Source organism: Mesocricetus auratus, unplaced genomic scaffold, assembly GCF_017639785.1.
Source record: "Mesocricetus auratus isolate SY011 unplaced genomic scaffold, BCM_Maur_2.0 Super-Scaffold_100004, whole genome shotgun sequence".
In the NCBI taxonomy this organism is placed as follows: domain Eukaryota; kingdom Metazoa; phylum Chordata; class Mammalia; order Rodentia; family Cricetidae; genus Mesocricetus; species Mesocricetus auratus.
The window spans coordinates 42,394,113-42,413,319 of NW_024429189.1; the positions used below are offsets into that span (position 1 = coordinate 42,394,113).

At 37.3% G+C, this 19,207-nt stretch overlaps 1 protein-coding gene across 4 annotated transcripts in view; it reads right to left on the reverse strand.

Moving 5' to 3' along the window:
* Window positions 1-2,128: 2,128 nt before the first annotated feature.
* The window catches only part of Atf2 (activating transcription factor 2), a 76,484-nt gene continuing 59,405 nt past the window's right edge, over window positions 2,129-19,207 (reverse strand). For 2 of the 4 annotated variants that reach the window (XM_040745607.1, XM_040745608.1), the window contains 4 exons: window positions 16,020-16,169; window positions 13,821-14,027; window positions 9,473-9,578; window positions 2,129-4,710 (listed from right to left, as the gene is read on the reverse strand). In XM_040745607.1, coding sequence (XP_040601541.1) covers window positions 4,484-4,710; window positions 9,473-9,578; window positions 13,821-14,027; window positions 16,020-16,169 — 690 coding nt within the window. In that variant the 3' untranslated portion in view covers window positions 2,129-4,483. Of the gene's footprint in view, window positions 4,711-9,464; window positions 9,579-13,333; window positions 13,408-13,820; window positions 14,028-16,019; window positions 16,170-19,207 lie in introns of those variants that run through there. The other 2 variants (XR_005877205.1, XM_040745606.1) reach the window with 2 other exon arrangements.

Below are 19,207 nucleotides of genomic sequence, written 5' to 3' on the forward strand. Positions count from 1 at the left end.
CAAACAGCTTGGAGTTACAATGGGCTTGTTTCCAGATCACTGCAGGATAGTAAAAAATTCTGTCTCTCCTTCACAGGGAAAAGTTGTGTTTCTGCTAGATAATAGCCCGTTAATGTGCAAAGACACTGTGTCTAAAAAACAACATACACACATTAAAGTACTTCATTCTTTAAAATTCTAGTAACCTTTAGAATACTGTTGAAAAATGGCTTCAGGACAGGGCCCATGGCCAGCAGTATATGAACTCAATGGTGTTTTGGATTTTTGTCTCAGAATGCACTGTCTGGGCATTTATTTTTTAAAGCCTTACAGATCTTTTGCTTATATATTACATTTTCTAGGTTTTGGGTTCTGTTTTTATGGGATTTGTGTGTGTGTGAATGTCTGTGTGTCTGAGTCTGTTTCTTGTGCTTTTTTCTTTTCTTTTTCTGGTTTTTCAAGACAGGGTTTCTTTTTAGCTTTGGAGCCTGTTCTGGAACTCGATCTGTACACCAGAGTGGTCTTGAACTCACAGTAATCTGCCTGCCTCTGCTGGGATTAAAAGCGCACCATCGCCGACTGGCTGGCTCCTTTTTTCTGTTTGTCTTTATCATTAAGATTTTTTTTTTAGGTGCCTGTTTGTTTTCTAATGACAAAAAGAAAGTTTGGGTGGATAGGGAGGTATAGTTGGGAGAGGCAGTTAGAATATTCTATGAGAAAACTATTTTCAGTAACAAAAATAATTTTTAAAATGGTGATGGCATTTACTCAAATGAGATTGGAATAACCTTCAATTAGTAAAAATGCAGTAGCCTTTAAAGTGCAAAAAATGAGAAATGTATGTACAGCAGTTTGTCCCACAAAGCATGTTATGTAACACCACACTGGCAGAGTGGGTATATTCAAACTAGCTCAACAATTTATTGCATGTTCTCAGACTGCTTCAGTCGGACAACTGTTTTTAAAATGACACTCTTTCTCTCCTCTGCGGATCCTGTCTCCAAAGGCCAATCTCCTCCTCCCCTCCCGCACCTTCCCATTCCCTTCCCCCCCAAAAATAATCCTTCACATGGGGGAAAAAATGCTACTCAAATGATGTCTAGAAAACTGGCCCAAGTTTTCACTCACTTACCTCATTACTTACAGTTTCCCAACAATTTCCTGCACCCTCTAGAATACTAGAGAGATCTGGATTGGGTTACTGGACAATTTTAAGAATGCTTAAGATACTGACACCTAGGAGCACTGGGTGTTCACTTCCTGAAAACTTTGGAGGAAAAGGGATACAACAGGGTCTGTAGTTTATGGCTTATAAACTGTTTTTGAGGCATTAAGTTCTGAGTAAAAGGGGATCCAGCCCAGGCAGTGGTGGTGCACACCTTTAATCCCAGCACTTGGGAGGCAGAGGCAGGCAGATCTACAGTTTGAGGCCAGCCAGGTCTACAGAGTGAGTGACAGTCTCCAAAGCTACAGAGAAACTTTTTTTGGGGGGGGGGGGGGGAGTTGATGCAATCTAAGAGGGGCTGTAGACAGATTTTGAGAGTACCACTCTGACCGCCCTGCTAGGGATGAGTTATGTATGGTGAGCAGGGATGGAAGTCAAGAGACACAGGACAGCAATAATCTCAGAGAGCCATGAAAGCACAGCTCAGGGGCAAAGCAGTGTCAGTCGTGAGAAGTGGCATTGTGGATTATTCGAAGGGATAGCAGCGTTTCCTGGTGGGTTAGACATGGGCTGTGGGATGAAGAATCAGTGATGACAAGGTTGTTTTGGCTTAAGAGCTGGAAGACTTATGATGTCACCAACTGATGAAAAGACCGAATAAAGGGCAGGTGAGGGAAGGCTGTTGGGTAGGTTCTAAGATGTTTTCTTAGGAGAAGACAGGTGGGCCTCATGGTTGAAGTTTGGGTGGTGTTCCAGATGGGGCACATAAATTGGAAAGGTAACCCACCGCATGTGAATGGACCCTGAAGTGAGCACAGAGAACAGAAGCAATGGTTAAAGGGCCTTCCAGAGGGACTGAATGGCATTACAGAAGTAGAAAGAATCTCAGGCTTTCAGGAAATTAACTGTACTGAGGGGGGCGGGGGGGGGATAGCAGGTATTACTTTGTGTGAAAGACAGATAAAAACAAGCAAATTATAAACATAATTTAAAGATAGAATTTATTCTCTGATGGTTTAGTCATGCAAACTGTACATAAAAGAAAATAGTACAGTTTGTGTAACATTGCAAATATAAGGACTCAGAATGCTAGGTAAAGAAGTAGTGTGACATCCTGGAGGTCAAAATGGACATTTTTGTGTTTATACAACTAATAATCATTTTTATTTGCTGAGTACAGACTGATTTACAATGAGAGCTTTGTCAACCGTGGTAAATTCATTAACCGTTACAAGATTTCTCACATCTATGTACTTCTACTTTACAGCTGCAAGGATCTGTTACCAAAGAATGAAGCTTTCGGAAGATGAAAGAAAAATGAGAGAGCACAGAGAGGGAGACATGGAGGACTCGACCAGCCCTATCCATCCACAAGGAAAAGAGCTTGCCTGGAGAAGTCATGTTTTGTGCCTTTGAGACCAACTCCTTAGCATAACTACCACAAAAACCATGATTAAAACTGATTACTTCTAATATGAGATCAGGTTGAAAGTAATAGACACAAGTAGAATCAGCAACCAAAATGCTCTCATTTTTAATAAGCCAAGTAATAAAATTCCTATTTTCTTCATACTTAAAAGTTCTGAAATGTCATTTATATAATTTGCATGTTTCCCAGTCTGGAACTTAGGCAGGTGGGATGGGGATTCCCCTGAACTCTCAAGGGTACTCCACACAGGCTTTGGAAACGTCAGTCTCATTAAAAGATGGCACTGAGACCATAGCGATAGTGTAGTATGGATGCAGAACAGACTACACAACTTATTATAAACACATTACAGGTATTTACAGAATGGAATCCTGCTTTAACGCCAGAAGTTGCTACTGGGTAGGACTCAACTATTTTTACAAAGTTTTCTTACACACATCTACTACATTTTTTATTTTTATGTTTAACAATTTAGTCTATTTAAAATATTGTACTGTTTTTTTTAACATAACTGCAGAATAAAAATAGATAATGGCACATTAGAAAACTCAGTATTCCACAGATGACTGGATAATGAGCAAAGTTAACTACAATCATCTCATCAGAACAAGCTACATCATGGAATGTTAGTTACCCAAGCCTGCAGTAATGGCGTCGGAAACTGCAGTCATCTAATGCCAGCATCACACCGAAGGCATCATTAAACATTCAAGCAAAGATCGCTGGCATGAACTATTGGAAGATGCACATACACACACACATACATTCATTCTCTCTCTCTCTCACATTCACACATTATAATTACATTGTTCTAAAGATAGATACTGATTTTTTCCACGAGAAACATTATCAAAATTGGCTACTAAAAGATGACAGTGCTTTCACAAGAATAGGTACAAGTTAGCTCGCAAGTACAAGTACGACAATAGGGGAAACAGTCTTAAATTTCTAAGTCGTAATTTTAGGCTTTTCTGGCAATCACATCATACTTCATTATGCATAAACTTCTCACTTTGTTACCTGAAATCTGCAACACAAAACAAACAAAAAACACATTCAACAACAGAAACCCAAACAAAAACCCCAAAATGACAAGAGCAAATTTTAAAAATTACTAGACATCTGATAACCCTGTATCATACATTATATAATTTCATAGTTTTCAGCCTCAAGAACACAGGTTTAAAATACTGAATTTAAGACTTAAAAAATCAAGTCATTTTTGAAATGCTTAAGATTCCAAAATTTTTGTCTACTTAGCCTTAAAACCATTGCAGGCGGTGAATGACATTGATTAGTATAAGAGCGTGCATGAAGCACTAAATGCCTTACCATCTTTCACTCACTTAAAAAAAAAGTGTTTCTAATATTCTTCCTTTTGCATAATGTGCAAAATAAAAGGCAAAAAGATTAAAAGGGACTTTTTGTCTTTTCTTCCCTAGTGCCTTCCAACTTTGTTCATAACACAAAGTCAATAGGGGCTGCAGACCTTTGGTATGAATGATAACAAGACTGACTGCCATCACAGCTCAGGTGTAGGAAGGGGTGGGCAGAGAGATGGAGCGGGAAGAGTGACTCAGTTAACACCCATTCATTAAAACACCACTAAACCAAAGTGAAATAAACCACGATGAACTGTGACACAATTCACACACTGAGCACAGAAAAATTAATAAATCTAACAATATTTATAAAAAAAAGCAAAATCAGTCTTCCAGAGACTAAAAACTTGTTCAGTCTGATCATCTGCTACACCAACTCTAGAGCCAAATGTAACTTCAAGTTTAAAAAAAAAGAAAGAAAGAAAAATTTACAACCACAGATTTCACATAAACGCAAACTGGTCTTTCCTTGATTTCCCTTTGAAGTCACTAATCAGTATCTAAAACTGCTGCACTGAGGGTCTTTAATCAACTTCCTGAGGGCTGTGGCTGGGAGGAAGGAGCCATGACCATCTGGGAAAGTGCAGGCTCTGTGCTCTGGTCCGCCATCTGGGTGAGGACGGATGTGGCCACAGCTTCTGCCTTTGACGTCGAGCTGACTCCATTGGAGGTGCTGACAGAACTGTGCTGGATTGCTTCTGTATGTGGGCTGCTTGGCACGGAAAGGTCCTCTGAACTGTCATCTTTATCAGCAGCTGAGTGGTTAAAAAACAAAAAATTCATTCATTTCCTTAGAAGTACTGACAAAAGAGCATTACTGAGTTGAGGTCCCACACAAAGCTGGAAGGTGTTTCACAGTACTGGTTACTCAGGACAAGCTGCACAACTGAAATAAACTGAATAGTGGCTCCCGACAGGTAGTAGGCAACTGTGTCTGCAATAGGCCAAATGAAGGAATAGCTGTGTATCACAGGATCATACTTGCTAGACAGGGTCAAAGAAAATGAGGCAGAGCAAGGTGGGTGTGGTATGTATTTAATCCCAGCATTCAGGAGATAGAAGCAGGCAGATCTCTGAGATCAAGGCCAGTCTGGGTTATATAATGAAACCCTGTCAGATAACAAAACAACAACACAACAAGAGGCCTATCTTTCCTTATAGCTATAATCCTATGATTCTCCAGAGGCAGAGACAAAAGGATTGCAAGTTTGAGGATAGCCTGGGCTACAGAATTCTAGGCCAGTATGGGCTACAGAACAAGCCCTAGTCTTAATACAACAACAAAGTGAGGTAAGTTTCTGGAATACGGCTACTCAGATATAATCAGCACAACACATTTAACAAAACTCGTCTATTTGCCTACCTGTCACTCTTATTAAAAGATAAAAATCAATTTATAACCACGTGCATAAACAAAATGAATTTTACAAATTATATTTTCAATTATTCCTTCTGCATTTACCAGAACTATATTTTTTCTGCTTGAATTTCCATCTACTGCAGTCATGAGTGATTACTAATGATGCACACACAAGAGGATAAGTAATATTCAAAATGTCACCAGCTTTTAAGGCTATATAAATTAACTGGGATTCAAACACACACCCATACAAAACCTAGGATACTGAAGCTGAAGAAACATTCAGGAAAGGGCATTCTAAGTATTTGTGGAAATAAATTTATAATGTTTAGACCCTTATATCTTTATCTTAGTAGACTAGAATTTTATCCAGTGAAAACTGATATTTAACAGAGATAATTATTTGCTAAATCTGCAAGTTCTAGATACAATGATAACACATGCAGTGTGGTCCTGGCATTCATATTCATTGAGAGTATTGTCAAGGACACTTTTTTCATTTTCACATGCTGTCACTCTGGATTTCTTTAATCTGCTCCTTCTGTTTCTGGATCTATCACAGTGGCATATAATCCCTAATGATACAACTTAGTTTCGTTTGTTGCTATACAACATAAAATACCATCATACTAGATATGTTCTCATTTTTCCTTCCTTCTTTTAGGTTTTTGAAACAAGGTCTATGTAGCCCAGGATGGCCTTAAATAAACTCATGGCCAATCCTCTTGCCATCTAGGTGCTGGGATTAAAGGTGTGTGCCAACTTGGATGTTTTCTTTTCCAAGGTGACTTGTTTCACCTGACATTGAAATACGTTTCAGTTCAGCGTTTACAAAGTACTCAGGCTTTCTAGTAAATGTGAGAATGCAGACCAGCCTACTTACTGATGGGCCAGATACCTACCCCATGATTTGTTTATGTAGAGGGTAGAAAGTAGGTACCTTGTAGAAGGAGAAATACTCAACAAGTATAAATGACCATAAATAAAATTCCTCATTTTGAGAATTTTCTGAAATATAGTAGCTCTTATAGAATTTATATATTGACTTCAAATCCATGTATTTTTTGAAAAGCAGACTTTAAAATATATTAGTGAGATGAAATCTTATCCTTTCCATAATGTGCTGTAAGTTGAAAAATGTTTTCCTAAATCAACTCTGATCTCAAACTACAATAAAACAAACAAACAAACAAAAAAAACCTCAAATCAGAAATCTTAAAAAAATGTATGAATCAGAAAAAAATACTTTAGGCAACAATGAATATTGTAACATACTTATAATTCTATTCTTTCAAGACTATAACAATCACATGTTTAAAGAAAACACTGGCAGTAACAGTTCAAATGGAGAGAATACTAAGAAGCTCTTATTTCACTATTATTTTTCATCAAAACAAGCTAATAACCCTTTGTCTGAAAGTCAGGTACTAGAAAAACATCAGCTCTCAAGACAGGGAGGCTGAATAGTAATATAAATATGAAAAATATTTAGGAGAAAATAACTCAAAATGAAACAGTTACAGGAGTACTTACCTACAGATTCACAGAATTGGCTAAAACACATCTTCAGGCAGTACAAAGTCAGCCTTCTCCCTCTCTCATGTGTTTGAGTGTGTGGAAGCCAGAGGACATTTCTGGGTAGTTGGTTCTCTCCTTCCAACTTGGGAAGACAGGGTGTCTTCTCTTGTTTGTTATGTGTTGTGTACCACGGACTAGCTGACTTGTGAGCTTCCACATGGTTCTCCTGTCTCTTTCTCCATAGATGCTTAACAATTGTATCTGTGTGTGTGTGTGTGTGTGTGTGTGTGTGTGTGTGTGTGTGTGTGTGGTTTCAGGGACAGGACTCAGCTGTCAGGTTTGTACAGCACATGCTTTGCCTGCTCATCCACCCTGTCAGCCTGGCAATCCAATTCTTTATAAAGTTCCCTACCTATGTTCATACATATATTCAATAATAATATTTGCTGATATTCAATTAGGGTTCAAAAAGCTTCCTTCCATTTACAATTACACATACAATATAATTTAAATTATATATGCTCATATCTAGAGAACATGAATCCATACCAGTAGGATCAGGAATATAGATACTAAAAGTATATTGTGATCTTTCTCAATAGGGGTTTATATTATTTAACAATTAGGGTGGATAATAGCTGAGGGGCATTTTAGGGTGTGGTACAGAACTTTCAGTGCTGAATCTCCTAGTTAGGCAATGTTTTGACTAAGTTCTAATGATCTACTAGTACTGCCACTCTTACCTAAGAGATTTGCAATAACTTTAAGTTTCATTAAACCTAGCTTTCTTTCACAAATATTTCAAAAGACTTAGCTGGCAGTACAGCTCACTACCACTGATTCTGTGTGCTACATTCAAAGTGTGGAATTTATTTCTTCAAGATTTATTTACCTAATCTCTACTGTTACCTTGACTCCTGACAGAAATCAGATTTATATCAAAATTTAAAGTAGAATTTTAAGCTGGGCATAGTAGTATATGCCTTTAATCCTAGTACTTGAGCGAGGCAGACAGATTTCTGAGTTCAAGGCCAGCCAGATCTACAGCATACGTTCCAGGACAGCCAATGCTACACAGAGAAATTCTATTTCAAAAAACAAAACAAAACAAAAACAAACCCAAAAACAAAACAACAACAAAAAAACAAACCAACAAAACAAACAACCCCCAAACCAAATAAACAAAATAAACCTACATTAGTTCATTAGTATGCATTTATTGAGATATATTGCTTGCCTAATAATTAAAATAATTGAAACTATCCAATCAGTAATAAAATTTTTTAAAACTGTAGATTATTTTCAATTTAAAGAGTTAATTTCCTTCCAATTTTACAAAATTATTCATATACTTCCTTTTACATCAAAATCCAAGGCAGCTTTCTTATCGAAGAAAATCATGTGTGTATAATGTTGAACTCAGTAGCATCTATGAAAAATTATGCTGTTAAGTCAGATGGGAACTGTAATGGTCTCGTCCCTACAGCAATAACTATTAATACAAATCCCAAACATAGTTCCACATGGTTTTAATTTACTCCACAATGTGTTTCACTGTCCTGTCAAAATGACTAGATATCAAATAACAGAGATTTATATGCTCAAAACAGACAAAAATCAGTATTCTAAATATATATGGCAACTGAGAGTAGCTATATCTACTGAATCTTTTAAATTAAAAAATATTGCTCATTTTGATTAAACTGCTTACAACTGACTACAAGTAAAGATGGTAGCCATTAAGTTTTATTTTAAGTACCTGAGGAACTGTTTGTCTCTAATACCAATGTTTCCTTCTTTTGAATTACTGACATTGGCAAATTAAAATGAAGTGGGCACATATGGTTGAAACAATCTTCACATTTACAAATACCCTGAAATACTACTAAATCATAAAAACAAAAGGCTGTGGCTTATACATTGTAAATGTTGCCTAATACATCCCCAGCTCTGTTATTTGTTATGAATCTGTGTGTGGCGGACAAAATTGGTCATTTACTCAGGAGTAGCAGCTGGTTCCAACACTGCATCTTGTGAAGGGCATTAGAGAAAGGAAAAAGCATAATGAACCTCCACATAGCTGGAAACAGAAGAATCTCATGGGGTGGGGGCCACCGTTAGAAGAAAACTTTATAAGCAAATAATTTCCATGCTGTTCTGTTTTAGCATTTTTATGACTAATGTGACAGTACCATATAAAACTTCACAAGAACACAGACACTGTCCAATGCTGACATTATCTTAAAAAGAACAATAGGACAGGATATTATAAATGGAGAGTATATGGTTGAATGAAGACAGTGGATTAAAAAATTGTCATCATTACTAAATGGGGCAGCAAAGGAAAAACTGGTTCTGTCAATTCAGGATGTGACAATCTGTGACAATAAATGATCACTGATAATAAACAGTGTACTTAAAAGCTAACAACTTATGATCCATACTAATGCCTAGAAAAAAGCTAAAAACAGGAAAACTGTTCTTCTTCCTGTCCCCGACTATAACAATCTTGCAAAACCCCTGATATTTAATCCTAAGCTCTACAACTGCAGCCTGTACTTTTCTATTGGAAGCGCCGCTCACTCTGGCAGTCTGGCACTGGTACAGCCCACAGCTGTAGGTAATGGAACATTACTCACCATGATAGCCAGACTTCTTCTGCATGGCGGTTACAGGGCAATCTTTATGAGCCAGAAGAAGCTGTTTCAGCTGTGCCACTTCGTTTCTCAGCAGGGTGACCTCGCTCTAGAGGACAAACAACTCATATGCCTTACCAGCATTAGATAAAACATACTTTACTATTTAAACAAAGTGAGGCTGAAAGTGTGAAAACTGGATCTTTTTGGCAGAACAGTAAGGGACATATGCTGTTTAAATAAATTTAATAAATACCCACCAATTTTGTGTCTTAGCATTTATACTAAGTTTTTAGTTTAAAGAGCTGAAACCATATCAATACCATAACTGTGCATCCTGGCTCACCATTGCCATGAACCCTTATGCACTATAGGATACAACTGAGGGTCTTTACATGTTGTATGCTCTTTTGACTACTTGAAAACTTGAAATGTCAATAATTAATGATTCCATTCACTTTTTAAAAATGAAAAGTTCATCCTGGAAATGCAATTAAGCAAGTTTATACACTTTAGGAACAGAGAAATTACATTTATTCAAGAATCATGGATCTTTAAACTTAATTGCTGAGCTCTATGCAGGGGACCAGAACCAATGAAAGTGGTTGTACAGCTAAATGTATTTGTTGTCTGTGATACACACATCTAAACTTAGATATTATGTCCATTGTTATCTGTTTTATTCCTTAAAACAGAGTGAGTACTTCAGCCTTTGTTTAAGATGCATTAATTTACCAAGTTATACTTCAAAACTTCAAAAAGCAGAAATTAGTGATCATTTACCAACACTCCTGACTTAGAAATACTATGGATTTAATAAATTAGCATTAAAATTCATTATAAATGTTTCTTCTTATCTGGATTTACATTAACTCTAATCATCTAGGTTTTACCCATGAACCCCAAAGTAGTAATAAATGAGAATATTTAGCACATTGGCACATAATCCACCAACACCTCTCTTTTTGAGATAGGGTATCACTGCATCCCATGCTGGTGTCTAAACCACAGCAATCCTCCTGCCCTAGGCCTGAGTGCTAGGATCAATATTAAGTGAGTACCACCAAACTCCGCCTATATTCTACCTCTTAAACCAGAAAACTATGTGTGAACTACTTTAGCACAATGGTCATATTAGGCCTTCCTAAGTGAATGATGACAAAACCAAAATCATGTGAATAAAAGTTAAGCAATCTGAAAAGTGACTGTGTATAAATAGTTTTCCACACCCCTATAACACTGGCAACAATGTACTAAAACACAGAACAAAACTTTATGCTGGTATAACCCTAAACAGTAAAAGGTTAAAGTACATTTAGAATACTGTATTTAAGAACAGGTAGTGTAGGGGCTGGAGAGATTTCTCAGTAAAGAGCACTGGCTGCTCTTCCAGAAGATTAAGAGTTCAATTCCCAGCACCTGCAGTTCCAGGGGATCAAAACCCCCCCCACCACCACCACATTGACAAAACAACAATGCAATTAAAAATTTATAAAAAGAATAGGTGGCTGTAGATTCCTCTCCAATAAACATGACTTCACTAGCACTGAGTAGGTAACTAGGTTTTTAGTATCAGACATGGTCTCCCTCTTGTTGAATGGGTCTTAAATCCAATTAAAGAGCTATTGGTTACCACCAAGGTATGTATGCCACTACTGCACCATTAGGGTTATTGTGTTATGCTGATCACTGATGTGGTCTAAGACTGGCTAAGACTGTTGATTGCTTCCCTCCTTTGGAAGCATGTACGGCACCTTCTGGTATCATTTAAGCTAGTATTTAGGTCAGTTCTGGCTCAGGGGTCTCTGAATTTCAATGTCTTAGCAATAGGAACTTACCTTCCACCTCTTGAGGGCAGGGGATGATCAAGGGCAACAGCAATAGACTGTATGTTTTGTGAGTCTTTTGGAAAGCCCTGGACACCAACTAAATAGAGGATATGTCATGTCTGGTATTGGCAATGCCGCTAGTGGTTTTTAGCTCTTGGAGGAAGTTTTGTTCACCCAGATAAGAAAGGTTCGTTAAAACTATGTATGTATATAAAAACAACAACAAAACGCTATGGAAGTATATTCATACACAGAGTATTATAGTTTGGGGGGGGGGTTATTTTTGAAATAGTTAATAGTTTAATTCCGTGTGGCTTTTCCAGACATCCTGATTGTTAATTTACTACCTCGCTCCTTTTGTATTGACCTCCCTCCCCACTTCCTAAAGAGCTGCCCTTCCCCACTTCCTGTATCAGACTACTTGAATACTGCCATCTCCCTTTATACTCCCCCACCTCTTCTGTATTTACCTCCCTGCCTCTCCCAAAGGAGTCCCTCCCTTTTCCTATTTCCCTGATCAGACTACTTATACCTTCCCAATCCCTCTCTCACCCATAAAGTCTCACCAAGATGACTGTCTAAATGTTAGCTGAACAAGAGTGACACCAATGAACATGCCAAACCGAATGGAGAAAAGCCCCCGAGGCCTCAAATCTACACAAAGAACTACAGGTAACTGAAGAAAACTGGGAATGGGAGAGATGGTGTTCCTAAGGAAAGAACATATCAATTGTTTGTCCAGTATCAAAGACTCATCCTTAAAAACATACATACAGGTAACATTACATAGACTCAACAGGTTATATTGAGGAACATATATATATGCAGTAACAATTAGTTGAAAAAAAGAAAGAGGTCATGAATTTGAAGGAAAGTGAGGAGGAGTAGGTATATTATGGCTTTGGAGGGAGGAAAGGGGAGAGAGAAAAGTAAAATAAAATTAATAAAAGGTTTTTATTAGGAACAAAAAGATGATTTAAATCACTTAGTTAACATGAATATCTGAAAATATAATAGTAATAAATATTCTAACAAGTTTGGCAAAGAATAGTTTTGTGGTCTATTTATAAATAAGTATGTATAAATTGTTTTATTATTATATAAAACAAAATTAATTTTATTCTAAGACACTGTGGAAGTTTTTGAATAAAATTCATTTGCCATGATGATGATAATATATACTAAATCCTAGTATATATTTGGAGTTTATGTTGTTTAGTAAGTCATTATTAATCTGTTTTTCAAGTTACTAAAATTAGGTGGTTAAAAATAAGTTTTGTAAATGACAATCTATTGTTCTAAAACAACTGCATCAATACGCACAATGCAGTGAAAGCTTTTAAGGATGTCTGTCTCACATAAGAAAATGTGCTATAAAATTTAGTTTGGGTAAGTGCCGTACAGGATAGTAAAAACAGTTTCCTAAGTATTTAAATACTTATATTTGTGGCACTTTGCAGACATGCTTAAGGAAGAAGCAAATGTCCCTCATACTATTAGTTGTGTGTTTATATAGGAAGTTTCACTTAAAACTGAGAATGGGTAATTCAAATGATTGATCTAATCACATGCTCACAATACTAGCTACTTGGAGAGCTGAGGCAGAAAGGTCTTCAGTTTGAAGCAAGCTTGGGCAATTTAGCTCTCTAAGCTAGAATTTCTAAATAATAAAAAAGGAACTAACTAGTGGCAGAGTGGTGAGGCTCTGACTTCAATTTCTAGTACTGCTGACCACATTAATAAACTACAATTTATTACCATTAATTTCTAGTTAATTGGTAGTTCAAAAGAGACTACTGGAGAATATTCACAACATCAAAAACAAAATAACACAAACAGGAAAGAAAGGAAGGAGAAATGGAAGGAAATAATCACATTTGGTGCTACCTGTTACTTTGATTGGAAATCTTACCAAAGACTTGAATGGGGAAGAAGCCTTACAATCTTTATACCACATGAGGTCTTAAGAAATGTATCTGAGGCACATCGGCAGGGCAGTATGAAATCATATGTTTTGCCACTGGCCAAATTGTACCTGTTCTGTGGATAATTAGAATCCTTCAGTTTCCAAAGCTGTCAATCTGGCACCTTTCACGATCACTATATTCACTTAAAATAAAAAAAAGAAGAAACAAAATAAAATTGTAATTCAAAGAAAGAATGTAAAAACTGCCACTGAAAAAACTTTATGGCTAATATAAACCAAAAACAAAACAAACAAAAAGCCAAAATAAAACAACAACAAAAAAGAAACCAGTGACATTTTTAAAGTTTTTGAGAACTAAACTTCAAGCAAGGTAATTAGGATATTTGTGCACCACACAAATAAAGCTACACATAAAATTTCTTCACTGTGCCAGCGTTGGAAGCTTAGTATTTCTTCATGTCATCATTCACAAAGGTTTAGGAAACCATGGTTTACTACAAAGCCCACGTATATGCAGCATACGTCATGCCCTAAAATATTTGAAGGATTGAAACAATGTTCCTAACTAATAAGCACAAGTATTTATGCCTCATACCTGCAGCTGGCCATTTAGTGAACTCAAGTCTTCTGCTTTCTTCTCTAATGACTGAACCCAGACTTTCCTTTTTTGTCGGCATCTTGAAGCTGCTGCTCTGTTTCGTTCTAGAAACTTTCTCCTTTTCTCATCAGGATCTTCATTAGCTGCTCTCCTTCGACGGCCACTTGTATTTTGGGTCTGTGGAGTTGTGTGAGCTGGAGAAGCCTGTGACAACATGAAGTGAATATTGTGACATTATTGTGTCGGGAGTAAATTAACACAGCAAGCCACAGTATAAAAGTGAGAGTGCTGCTAACTTCATGCTATAAGACTTGATGACATCAGTACTCTGGAACAACATGAAAATCATCCTGTGACTGAATTCCTTTTAAATAACTAAGCTATGTGATAGCAAAATATTCAATGCAAGGTACAGTGAATGTCTTCCTTAAAGTATGTGTGGTTTTTTACTGTCTTGCTAAAGGAACATAGCAATAAAAATGACTAACAACATCCCATTATCCTCATAGATCTGTGCCTTGCAGACAGGCACAGATACAGAGACCCACAGCCAGACAACAGGCATGCATAGGACTTGCCGGGTCTGCACCAGATGGAGTCTTAGAGATGAAAGGAGAAGTAGACACACCCCCATGCCTAACCTAGAAGCTATCCTTAATTGATAACCATTTGCAAAATAAAAATTAATTTTCCTCAATGGAGTCTCACTGGGGAAACAAAGCACTCCCAGAGGTAGACTACATGCCTGAGTAGATGGCCAACACAAAACAAACTCAATGGCGTCTTCGGAGGATCTTTGTCTCATAATGTTAAGTCAGAGAATCCATTTTACTTTTACCTTACATAATATGTGTATATTATGACTTTTAGCTTTGGGTTCTTATGGGATTCCTGTGTATGTGAATGTATGTGTCTCTGTGTCTACACGTGTTTCTTGGTCCTACTCTGATTTGTCTGTTTTTTCTTTTTGGTTTTTCAAGACAGGGTCTCTCTGTATTGTTTTGAAGGCTGTCCTCGAACTTGCTCTGTAAACCAGGCTGGCCTCGAACTCACAGAGATCTGCCCGCCTCTGCCTCCCGAGTGCTGGGATTAAAGGCTTGCGCCACCAACACCCGGCGCCTTGTCTGTTTTTGATTTATCTTATTATTATAATTATTATTTCTTAGATGCCTGTTTTCTTCCTTCCATTTTTTCCCCCTGGGGTTGTTTTTTTCAAGATAGGGTTTCTCTGTGTAGTCCTGGAACTTGTTCTGTAGACCATGCTAGACTCAAAACTGTGTGTTTTCTAATGAAAGAAAGAAAAGGTATGGATCCAAATGTTAGAGGAGGTGGGGAGGAATTGGAAGGAGTAGTAGGTAGAGGGGAAACCATAATCAATATATATTTTTTCAATAAAGAAAAACTGCATTGATAAACTATTTTTGTAACTTTTTTAAAACTGATTTTATATCCATTAACCCTTTAAAAACTACTCACTATAAGTATGACAAAATTTATTAAATATGCCAGCTTTACTAAAATAAATAGTTATTTTTATAATAATACTTATTTTCCAGGAAAGGAGAAGTCCACAGGGCCTTGATCTTCATTATTAGTCAGCCTGGTTATCAGCTCAGGACATAAATCTTCAGTTACTAACCACACTGTGTAGTACATAGGTCTGTCCAGTGTTAACAGTCTTCATAGTCTCTTACAAATCCCAAATTGTGCCACAAAATATGGCACCGTGGGAGACAGGAAACAAACTCTTGGAAACAAAGCCGAGGAAAGAGAACTTCGGACTACCAGCATGTAATCAAAAGGAGAAACTTGAAAAATTATTTTACCTATTATTAAGAATATTTTAAAATAGTGATCAAATAGAAGGTGAATTTAGCAACATAATAAGCACAAAATAGGCAAATAACAAACTATTTCTTACTCTATCTACCCTTAAGATATAAAAAAAAAACATTCATTCCTTTGTTCAAATACCTAATACTAAAAATTTATACAGTGTTTGGGGTTGGTGATATAGCTCAGAAGAAGGGAAATTAGCAAGTTTGAAGTGCCGGGTTCAATCTCTATCAGCATAAAACAAACATCGAGTTAAGATGGTTCCATTATATTCATATGCTTACAGACTATAAGTATATAAGGAAGTCACATAAGCTGTACTGTATTTTTCTTTTTAAGGATAACCAGAAACACACATACCGGAGTTTCTGTAGTGGAGGTGGCTGGCTGCTGTAAGGACTGCTGACGGGAGTCTTCCGACTGAGTCCTAACCAATCCACTGCTATGGCCTTTTACAGTGTCACCGTTCGCAACTGGAGGATGTTGCTGTGTCAAAGCCGCTTTTAATCTCTGAAATGCAAACACTATTTTAAAAAATGGTTCCTGTGTTACATGCATATCTAACTCTCAACATACTCCATAACTAACTAAAAAGTAAAAAGACTGTGTTTGCCAAGGAGCACATGAATATACTTGGCTTTAAAATTTGCTTTCATTTATTTCATTTCACTGGGTTATAACATGACAAACTTGGGCTTTGGAAAGCTTCATCTAGCACAACTATCAGATTTTATACATTATTGGACTTTATTCTGAGAAGACTCAAAACAAGAAAACACTGTATCCAGTATTGTTAAACTAATAGAAAAAGAAAAAGAGAAAAACAAAAAGTAAAACTATTTGTAGGTTTTCACCTAACCTCTTCCACCCTATGCCCATACCCTTATCAGCCTTTGCCCACATTCTAAGATTTAATACTCTTCTTTTCCAGACAGGTCTATTTAATCTCTTTCAGGTTTTCAATATTTACTAGGATGATGACCAGATGCAGCGTTTTAAACATATTCTAATTATTTATGTGTATGTACACATGTCACACACGGGATAATCTTTTAGGAGCAGGTTCTCTCCTCCTACCATGGATCCCAGGGTTGAAAGCACTTTTACCTGATGAGCCATCTCTACAATCTAGTGTTGCGTTTAGGCCCCTATGAGAATCTGTCATGCTGAAGAATTTGAAATTTAACTCTATGGTCCTTTTCTTTCCTAGTATGAAGAACACTCCCTCACCACTTTAAGATTTACTTATGAGTATGTGAAAGTGCCTGCGTGTATGTATGTGCACTGTGTTGTGTGCAAGTACCCATGAAGGACAGAGAGGACATTGGATCCTTGGGAATGAAGTTACAGGTGACTATCAGCAACCATGTGGGTAAAAGAAACCAATCCAGGTCCACTGCAAGAGAAGTGGGTGTTTTAAGCACTAAGCCATCTCCCCGGCCCTGGAAGATCTATTTGTTTTACTTTATATTTTGCCAGTAACTGAATCAGACCTCATAAACTTTGACAGTATGACAGATCCAGTGTTAGAATGATGCCTTAGATGTAGCTGATGCATTTCTTTATAAAGATACAACTCTAACCCTAACCCTGCTTCCTCTGAGGAACCAAGCACAGTTGCTTCATAAAATGTCATCAAAATTCACACAAGATCATGATTATATCTGTGTATTAGTGGGCATTTCCTTTCTGTCAGTCCTTTTACATTAGGGGTATGTTTTTAAAATGAAGTCAGTAGCTGAAAGTTTCACTGAGAGTATGTTATGTGCAGTGATTTACTCATTGTGTTATTCAGTTCTGAGAGCTTAAAGCAGCATTTATTCTGGAACAGTTCTTTCTTGTCAACACGAACCCTATTGCCTCTTGTCACAGCACTTCCATCCCTGCCCCTGGGAAGTGCTAATAACCTGGGTTTTTTTGTTTGTTTGTTTGTTTTTTTTTGGTTTTTGGGGGGGGGTTGGTTTTTTCAAGACAGGAATTGTCTGTATTATTTTGGAGGCTGTCCTGGAACTCACTCTGTAGACCAGGCTGTCCTCAAACTCACAGAGATCTGCCTGCCTCTGCCTCCCAAGTGCTGGGATTAAAGGCATGTGCCACCAACGCCCGGCAATAATCTGCTTTTTAAAATATTTATTTTTATTTTATACGTATGCCTGCACGTATAGGTATGTTTTACTTGAATGTGTATCTGTGTACCACATGCATGCCTGATGCCAGTTGAGGCTACAAGAGGGAATTGGAATTACAGACAGTTGTTAGCTGTCATGTGGGGGCTAAGAATTGAACTCAGGTCCTTTAGAAGAACAGCAAGTGGTCTTAAACACTGAGCCATATCCCCATCCTCCACCCCCCATGAATCTGCTTTTTGATACTGGGTGCTCTGTGTTATCTAGACTACCACAGCAAAAAGCTGCACCCAGTGCATCACCCCTTAAATCTGCTTCTTGTCTCTGTAAAGCACACTGGAGATTCATCCGTGCTATTTTATGATCAGTAGTTCCCAATATGTTTTTAATTGGAAACTAGTCCTCCTTTATAGATTAGATAACCAACCATCATTTTAGTCAAGGTCATACAGCAAGTAAGTTAGTTCAAATACTAGATCTGAACAGACCAATTTTCAAAGTACAGAGTTTCCAGGGTACCCTGTTGTATACAATGTCCTAGAACTACTTAAAACACAGAACAAAAAAGAACATCTGAGACTACATGATTTAATTATTCAAATAAATGAGAATGACAAACACTAACATTGCCAACTGCTAAACCACGTTACCCAGATCAGGTGTGTTTCTTTTTCCTTTCTGGCTGATTTTATGAAAAAGGCACAATGTTTGCAAGGTTCTAGCAACTTCATTGGTCAGCACACATTGCTAAGCCTTATACAACTTTAGACTTAACTTTCTCAGACTACAACTGAACAAATCACCAATCTTCAACACTTAGTGTTTTCATTTAGAAATTAATGATAATTTGCTTGTAGGACTTGAAGTGAAAATTAAACATAACATACAAAACTATCTGACCTATACAGGTATTTCTCAAATATTGTTTCCTTATCTCTTTCCTACTTAACAAATGCAGGTTTTGTGTGTAAGCGCTTGCACATATGGGAGCACAGGCAGAGGTCAGAGGACAACTGGTAGTAAGTGGCTAGCTCCTTCCAGCAGGTGGGGCCTTGGAATCAAACTCAGGTGGTCAGGCTTAGTATCAGGTGCCTTTATCCACCGAGCTCTCCAGATTTCCTTCTTCAAAAGAGCTATAGAATCTTCAGGTTCTCAGCACAGGGGCAAAAATTGGAGAATTTTTAAACAATTTTTATTTTCCAAATGTCCTTGGGGATCATCTGAAGCACTGGTGTGGCCCAACAGCCTATACATAAATGATGAGCAAGACCACAGAATCCAGATGTGATCACTGGTTCATTTCTTTTTTTTTTTTTTAAGCAATTACAAATAACTTTAGTAACAAATACACAAAAGTAAGACTAATAACAGGATCATGCTGACTGGATTAAAATGAAGTAGTCAACTATCTGGAGTGGTAGC